This window comes from Drosophila teissieri, chromosome 2R (assembly GCF_016746235.2).
Source record: "Drosophila teissieri strain GT53w chromosome 2R, Prin_Dtei_1.1, whole genome shotgun sequence".
NCBI lineage: Eukaryota > Metazoa > Arthropoda > Insecta > Diptera > Drosophilidae > Drosophila > Drosophila teissieri.
The window spans coordinates 21,286,410-21,295,357 of record NC_053030.1 but is presented as its reverse complement, the minus strand read 5'-3'; the positions used below and the strand labels follow the sequence as shown (position 1 = coordinate 21,295,357).

Below are 8,948 nucleotides of genomic sequence, written 5' to 3'. Positions count from 1 at the left end.
ACGCAGCGTGCGATGCCTGTCAAAACGCGGTGAAAATGGCTAGAAAAGCGTCTTGTAAATGGGGTATTTCATAGATGATAGGAATCTGGAAAGTTACTTTGTTACGCTTATAACAAAAACTCATTATCGGCCATCGTATTTTGTGCGCTTAAAGTGGAAGTATCTTAAAAGCCAAAAGCACGCTATAAATAATATATATTTTAAAGAAAAAGTCTTGGTAGTTCCGCAGAGTAATTGGAATTTCTTCACCGCATCTCGAACATATTGCACTACATATTGTAATCGTAGGTATGTGGCTCGAATTCGTAGCGCTTTAGGCGCTCGTAATACTGGCCAAAGAAAAATCCCTCCAACTGATAGGTCTTGTAGACGCGGTAGTGTCCTTCGCTCAAGTACCGATTGTTGAACGCCCATATGCAATGGTTGGGAAAGGCGTACATAAAGCTCTCCCTGCCCCTGGAGTCCATGTCACATGGCATGTGCTTCGTGTGCAAGTCCATGGGCATTTCCGGCATCCCCTCTGCGGCACGCCTAATGTGCTTGGGTTTTGTACTTGGGGCAGCGTTCCCAGTCCTTGCAACTGATTCCATCGGCTGCTTCATATCCACTGATCTGGCTGCTATTTCTACCGGGATCTTCGGTTTACATGCGCTTAGTATGACACCAAGTTAAGTAATAGCATTTCACTCACCAGGGTCCCGCATAAAACGAACAAAAATATTGAATATTTGACTAACTGCATTCTGGATTTTGTGGTGTGTTGTGTACGGATTTTGTAAATTGTGTAAGTGATTTCTAGAGCAAGGCCACCTTAAAAAAGAACATTCATTCAATTAGATGGGTCATTGCAGAACTTCTTTTCATTTTGTTGATTAAGTAAGTTTTTTGAGAAAGGTACTCGCATATACTCGTATGCGATTCAAATGCAAGCCATTTCAAAGTATGAAAACTGCAAAATCCTTGGCGCAGCATCCTGCTCCGCAGGGAAGGCAAAAGGAAATACCCAAACGCTGACAGTTGAAAGGATGTCGGGATATCACAGAGAGAGAGGGAGAGAGAGAACGAGCAAGGACTCGTCGCATGTAAAGTGACAGCCAAGTGTCACATAATGGCCAGCGTTGATAATGACCAAGAACCGATGCCAGATCGATTCACCCGGCGATTCGTGATGTACGAGCCAAGTCGGGCAGCATTTCAAGTGTGAAAATAATACGACAGCAGTAATCAAGGCGCTGATGGCAGAACTAACCTCTCACACATGCTCCCCATATTGATTTCACGCTGAAAGGCTGCAGGAAATGGGCTAAAATATCTGGCGGAAATGTTGAACGGAGCAGGGAGGATGTTACCAGCCCAGAGGGTCCTTTTGGGGAACTGATTGTTAACACATGTCACTGCCTCATAATTGCAAGGGGTTCTAAATCGAGGAGCGAATTGAGCTTCCAGCCAGAACCCAAGCCGAATGCATGACAATTGTTTTGACACACATGTTTTGACATTCAGAAAGGGATGGCGATAGGGACAGGAAACTGACATTGCCGTAAGGACGAAACGATAGTAAGCCAGAGCACTTAATCGGTCTTTTGGTTCAGGGATATCAAGAGCACACGCCACGCAAGATAATTGCAAAAGAAATTATTTTCATTTTGCATCTATGAATGGATAACGGCAAGAGTTTTCTCAAAAGCTTAAATAAATGTGGTCATTAAATTTAGACGATTCTGGAAGGCTTTAAAGCACGTGAAATCAAATACTCAGCAATTTTTGCAAGGCGAGAATAAAGCCTCTGAATATTCGTCCAGGCGTCCTGTTACCCGTCTGTTTTGTGGTTTTTTGCTTTCGGTTAACCAGGCCAGGCAATGAAGATGACTCCTTAGCCACACACTTCAGCTGTCATTTTCGTGGCAACGCTAAATGCCTTAACTGTTAATTTTGCATCCAATTAAGCTCGGCAATTTTCGAGGGTCCAAGAAGCGATTTCTGCTTATGACATTTGAAAAGCCACCTTACACTCGACCACAGCCCCCAAAATCCGGGCTCTCCTCTCGAGGAGCGCGAGCGCTTAGATTGCGAGTGGGTGGATACATGGAATGCAAATATTTCCCCAGTGAATTGTGTGTACCTGCTGGAGATGCAATTTCTGGGCAAATGGGTCGCTTAATTAAATCCAAGCACAAGGAGCCCAAGCAGCACAAGGGGCCTACTGGTTGCACTCAGTACAGGGTCTGTCAGTCACTCAAAGGAGGCAGCGCAGGACGACCGAAGACCGAAAGATTGACGATTGCCAAGGCGCACAGGTAGCTGATGAATGTGTCGGGGTGGCACTTTTGCAGTGGCAAATCCCACGCTCATAGTGCTGGCCAAAAATTTAGTGTTTATTTCAGTTTATTTATGCCTCCAACGCGTTATCTAGCTAACAATGATATATGATGCATGAAGCTTGCCTTCTTCTTATTCTTCATCTATTTTAATCGGTCTGTGGCAAATAATTCAGCTCACCACATGTTCGTAGATCATAACATATCGATTTGACCAATCCTACTTTGGCAGAATACCAATTATGGCCGAGACGCATAATTAATTGTGATACTATCGCATATGCCTGTACGGCATACGGAGCATCCTTGCTGCCTTAACTTTCGGTGCATGTGTATATGACAAGGATGCTTTTGGCCAGGATAAGTTCTGTGTTTCGCTGGCGATAAACCACGACACTGGCCCAAGTTGCATACCGGCTTGGCAATAACTCGTCGCTGTCACCTCGCTGCCTTCTGCTGCATCCTGCATCCCCATTTGTAACTACAAGCGCATTTCATCTTCGACTTTGCCAATAAAGTGAAATATCCCTCCACAATCTCTTATTTCCCGACTGCACCCCACGTCGCCCTCACAGCACTCTGTACTCCTTCGTGGCTGCTGTGCTGGCACATATTCTCGCCTGCTGTGCCAGCAAATTTGTTGCAGGACTCCAGTGCAACAAAAGCTACAACTGCAGATACACTGAGAAAATCACAGGGGATTCTTAGGAGAAGTATAGGAAATAAAAAACTAAAACTGTAGATTTGTTAGCTTTTTTCTTCGACTCGATTTAGTGCGTTCACTTTAATACCCTCCCATGTGGTTCAATGAAAAGTATTAGGCACAACACACTTGCAGTTTTTTCAGCGTGCAACAATAAATGCCTCTGAAGCTGTAGCTTAAGCTGAAACTGCAACTGCAACTGAATGTGGAGCCGCACACAAACCAGGCATTTCAGTTTCCTTTCTTTGCACCAAGTTGTTTTTCATTTTCATTTAGTTTTTCCTTTCTTTTTTCGCTTTTCGCACGAAGCGCCGCGACCCTTTTGTTTATTTGCGCTCTGTCGAATCACAAAAACTGTAGCGCCATCCGCCATCAGTGTTGGCCTGGGCCCAAAGGGTTGGACAAAGCTGCGAGGGGCGATCGGGCAGTACACTAGATGTCGATGTGGATGTGGACGTGGATGTCGATGTGAAAGTGGATGTGGATGTGGGCACCTTGCACAAAGGCGATGGCAGCTGCACGAGTAACAAAATGTTTTCATGCCACAGGGTGTACAACGGAGCTGGTAGGGATACCATTGCGGTACAAGGGTCGGTGTCTATTACGTGGTCACTATAAAGATGCGGCAATGCGGCTAATCAAACCCTTCATATTAAAATAAAATTGATAACACTTGATTTTTATTTACGGCTTTTACCGCTATTGCGATTTTACAGTACCTCCCTAAGGTAGCAAGTACCTAGATACATTGCACGATGGAATCAGCACAGAGAAGGAAAGTTGGGTGGTTCAGTGGGTGGCGCCACTGGCTTACTGCTCACGTATGTGCAGTTATAAATGGCAGTTCGTGCACCACGTTTGCCGGCTACAAAGATGCAGGGAAAGATCCACTGCATCCGCAAGGAGGAGGTGGCTCCATGGATATAGTCGGCCTGCCTGCTTTTGTTGGTGCCGCTTTGGCCCAAAGCCACGAGGGTTAAAGGAGTTGCAAAAGTTACGCAAAGGGGCTGCAAGCAGAATGTTGTAGTAATAGAATTACAAAAATACCGAAAGCTTGGCTGTAATTAAATATTTTGGGCGGCCACACATCGAAACGCGAATGAAAACCAAATTAAGCCACATTATACCCATTTCAAAAAGCGCTAAATTCGGAATTAAATTGCTCAATTATACATTTGCGGCAACAAAGGTCGTCGGGCGATAATTGCAACAATAAAATGCAACGCACAGCAATGGGGAAAAAATTATAATTGATAAAAGCTTAAAGTGCAATAATAATACGCATATAAAAATAACAGAATAACCCAGTAAAATCGCCGATTGCGTTGCTTTTCTGTTAGTTCTGTTTTTTCTGTTTTCCTGCTTTTCTGCTTTTCTGGCAGAGGAGCAACGCCATGCAGCTGCATTAATTTGCATGGAAAATGCGGCAACGAGTCTGAAACGGGGCTGAAATAATTGCACAAAAGGGGTTGTTGCATCGATGGTTGCGGGATATCGATGGTCCAGACATCTAGCCCAATGCAAATGCAGTATTATTGGCCAGCGTTATTTACTTATGCATTAAATGCGATTTTCAACTTTGTTTAACCTCAATTTTGGAAACTCGCGTGTTGTGCGCCGTAAAACATGTTGTCGCTTGACTTGTTTTGATTTCGGCCAATTTGGAAATGTAAAACCGGAGGTACTCCGATTACTTTGCTTATCTGGTGTGGAATTAGTGCAATATGGCAATATGGGTAGTTGTGTGCATTGTGTTTTAATTGGGCTTTTAATGTGGATCAGGTGCATGTAAAGCAATCAATTTGCATGGCTAGTTCTACCTATCAGATTCTCATTATATTTTCCGCTGGCATACATCTTTCTAAATGGGAAACTGTAACTGGTACAGAAATGTGTGGCCAATGCATTCATCACGGAAGTTTGTCTCACCTTATTTAATTAGCGCTCCAGTCATGAATGAAGTTTCCTCGGCTGAAGTTACGGATGAGTTTGGCTCCATCTGGGTTTTCCCATGCTTTCCCATTATTTCCATGGAGGCGGGCAATTAGGGGCGCCAATTGTGGTCAGCGTTTGCGTGGAGAGATCGTGTTCCATCAACTTGACCATGGCAACTTGTCAGCGCTACCGTCGCATCACCCGCATCGTCCTGTTCAACCAGCTCGTCCTGTTCGTCCTTTTCGTCCCTTTCATCCTTTTGGTCCCTTTGCCCTCGATGCTGTCACATTCGTGTGACAAATGCGCACTTGGCTTAATCAGATGGAATACGCCCTTGCAGAGGGTATAATCACTTGGACCATCAGCTTCTTTTTCTGCGGCTGGCATTTTTCCTAGAGTAATTTCCTTTTTGTGTTGGCGCAGAATCGCGATTTTTGCCTCTAATTAGTAGCCTTTTTTCGCCGGTTCTCCGCCACTCTTATCCTGCAAATGTTTTTGGACGAGTGCGAGATTGATGGTGGTTCATTTTTTATGCACGAAGCTGTCTGTCTTTTGCAATGTGATCTGGACAAATGGACGTGGTGCGAGTGGGATCTGGTTCTTGGCAATTATTTCAAAGGGATTGCATTAATTAGCTAAAAACAAAAGCCAGTTATTTTCTGCCGATGCTGCTGAAATGGTACAAAAGGCCATTAAATGCTGTCAGCTTTGGCAAAAACAATTTTGACACGAAAATTGGATTCCTATTTGTGCATTATATGCATTTTCAATGGCATTTGCTCACATGCATATTATATTTATAGAGTCTATATGCATAGCATATGCAATTGTAAAAGTCAGTATTGGCTTAAAATCCAGTGAGACTCAGCGAATCGAAAATGATATGAAAATTGTTTTCCACCTTCGCTTCGATTGCTGGAATTACCATATTTTCACAGCAAACGAAAACTAGAAAGGGGCGCATGAGGTGCAAAACGGGGGCAGAAGTGCAATTTTTACTCCGCATTTTGGGTTACTTTGCAGCCAAAGCTCGAAAAGATGCTAAAAATTGCAACGGAATTGCAAATGCTGTTGACACTTGCACAATGCAAACAATTGGCCCAGCCAGCAGCAGCTTTTCCTCTCCCGCTTTCCTTAGTTTATTCTCGCTGTCATAAGATGTTCTCCCTTCTTGGGATTTGAAAGTTGTGAGTTCGGGTTTCCCAGGCAATTTTCATGTTTACGTAGGTTTGGGCAACACTTGATTGCCTTTTGGGCTTTGACCAAGGAAAATAGAACACTGCCACCCAAAGCAGCAAGTTTTGCACAATGCCATTCTAGTTACCTTGGCATAGGTAAGACGCACTCTCGTTAAATTTTATATTAACACCTACTTACATTTCTTGTAAACAAATTTCCGTTGGGAGTATGTCAACAAGTACCGTCTAAATAGCATCGTACCCGATCGTATCCTTGGTAATTTTGATCGCCTTTCCATAATCATGGGCTTGGAGCACAGGAGCCGGATGTGAACTAAGTCGAGCGTAAGTTCTTATCCGATTTTTCTCGTTTGTGTTTGTGCAACATCTGCAGTTAGTCCGCCCCACATACACGATACGATTGGCTTGCAGACTGCGGCTCATAAATCATATTTGTATTTGGATCTCGTTCGCCTTTCCATCCCAATTTCCTCGGCGTTTCCCGCAGCGACGACAACATTCAATCAAAATGCTGCAAAATCCCACAAATTTGTTATTCGTCACGTATCCAAAAAGGAAAGTTGAATGTGTGTAACTGTGCTCTTTTTTCAGAGGGTGTGCGTTTGTGTATGTGTGTGTGTGTGGCATTACGTATACGCGCCAGTCAAAAGGCATTTACGAAAAGAGTTTAAAGCCAGCGCGAGCATTTAAAGTGGCATAATATGTAAATATCGGCATAGAATAATGTGCATTACCCACTCCACGGCAAAAAGGACTCCCTGCGAAGCCGACATATGCCCCACGTTTGCCAGAGAGACAACTTATCAAGTTTACACTCAACTGAATATTTAGAGTCGCTGCTGAGTCGAGTTTCCCCCATTTCATTGGGGCTTCTCGCACTTCCCTTCTGCGCATTGCTTATTAAATATTAAAATGATAAGGAAAAGGAAAAGGAAACGAAGGGTGTCCCTTTTTTGGTTTTTGGTGTGTATGCATTGGGGTTTGTGTTCGCCTGTGTTCATCTCTATCATTCGGTTTTCCCCTTCTCAGTTGAGCCTCATTTTGCTTTTGAATTCTAGAATAAGCCAAACTGTCAATGAGTGCTTTCAGTCGGTCGACTGCTCTGACATATTCAAAAGGATTCATTAGCTAAGACTCAACTGAATATCAAAATATAAGCTTCGGCTTTGCTTTGAGTATACTCGTATTGTAGCTATAACATAATATTCCTGAGACGCAATTCAGTAGACTACCAAATTGTCTTCCATCGAACAGATTGATTGGCGTTTAAGTCAATGCTAAACGCTCTTTTCAAGGGATTTTAGTTTCATGCTCAAGCCATTAATAGTTGGGACATTACCCTATCCACTTCATATGCTAATGTCTTCATTCATATTTTCCATGTCGCAATCATTTTGTGCGATGTTCTTATTTTCGCAGCTCTGCTTTTTTGTGTGTTGTTCTGTGGCATTTCTGTAGCCTTGATTGCAAGCATTTGCATAATTTAAGAAGCCCTCCGTCTGCGTCGATGTCTTGAGCTGGCAAAGCATGAAAATGAAAATGAAAATGAAAATTCCAGGCACTCTTCCAAGCACATCGCCCTCCATCTCGCTCCATCTCGCTGTGCAGAAATTATCATATCTTTTGAAGCTCTGTTCTAAATTATTAACGAAATAAATAGCGAAGGCAGCCACGGCGAACCGAGGCGCCCAAGCGCCATGGGAATATTGAAAAAGTTTCGCATTTCCATTCGCCATTTACGAGTCACCATTCGCCATTCACCATTCAACCATTCTCCGCCTTCCATTGCCGTTACAGGAGGAGTGGCCAGAGCGAAGGACACTGGGTGCTGGGAGCAGAAGGACAATCGTTGGTATGTCCACAGCCAAAAGGCTGGTGCTCTCGCTACGTGGACGCAAGAATTCGCAGGGCAACTCGGCGACCTCCTCCACCCGCCTGGTATCCGCCGGCACCTCGCCCGGCCATGAGCTGGATGAAATAGCCGTGGTCTCGGGCACAGGATCCAGCAGTCACCACTTCTCCTATGGCGGCTGCCTTGCCACCGGCGACGCGCCTCTGCCGCGCTACTCAACAGGTGAGTGCCCCTGCCCCACTCCCCCCAACTATCCACTACCCAACATCCACGTGTACAACTATGGCCTCCAAATGCGAGAATCTAGCACCTGAAAGTCACCAAATGTAGACCCACCACCAATTACCAACCACCACCTCCTGCAACACTACCGTGACCTTTGTGAAAACCCTAATGAACCCGCCTTGCATGCCGTTAGAAGTGTTCCATTTATGTAACTCACACTGCGGGCTAACCAAAATAGTAGCTACCGAATTGGATTTATAGAGTAAGAAAATTCGTTGCGATTTATATACATATATCATAGAGATGGATCGCTAGATTTACATGCACCTAAGGTGATTGGAATAGTTGTATATTAATTAGAAACATTGAAACGAATGAAAATCTGTCTGGAATCCAATGCTTGTTTGATTAGTGAATTAGTTGTTGCCTTTTTGACCTGCATTGAACAATTTAGTGTACTTGATGTTTTGTATATTCCGCTTAATATTAGAAAGCATATATCCTTGAAGGCGTTATAATGAAATTCCTCTCAAAATCTTTTGTATGATCTGCAAAAATCCTTTTCATTCGAGATCCAAGAAGGCCAACAAGCGAGTGTGCTTGGAGCATGCTAAAATATGGAAATCTGCCGCCTAATGAAAGCGATGGAGATTTGATTCGAGAAAAGCGCCTTAGCAGAAGGACTCGTCGCGAGGGGAGAGGGCAAAACAAACAAC

General features: G+C 44.0%; 2 protein-coding genes across 3 annotated transcripts in view; one reads left to right on the top strand and one right to left on the bottom strand.

Annotated features, from left to right (window-relative positions):
• Positions 1–178: 178 nt before the first annotated feature.
• On the bottom strand, positions 179–806 carry LOC122614331. The gene is made up of 2 exons (XM_043788893.1): positions 692–806; positions 179–635 (listed from the first exon to the last, which is right to left on the bottom strand). Exons 1-2 carry the CDS (start codon positions 740–742, stop codon positions 270–272), a joined length of 417 nt encoding a protein of 138 aa, XP_043644828.1. The 5' UTR covers positions 743–806; the 3' UTR covers positions 179–269.
• A 7,203-nt stretch (positions 807–8,009) lies between these two features.
• The window catches only part of LOC122613842 (cyclic nucleotide-gated cation channel beta-3), a 35,117-nt gene continuing 34,178 nt past the window's right edge, over positions 8,010–8,948 (top strand). For both annotated transcript variants that reach the window (XM_043788243.1, XM_043788242.1), the window contains exon 1: positions 8,010–8,229. In XM_043788243.1, coding sequence (XP_043644178.1) covers positions 8,010–8,229 — 220 coding nt within the window. The remainder of the gene's footprint in view (positions 8,230–8,948) is intronic.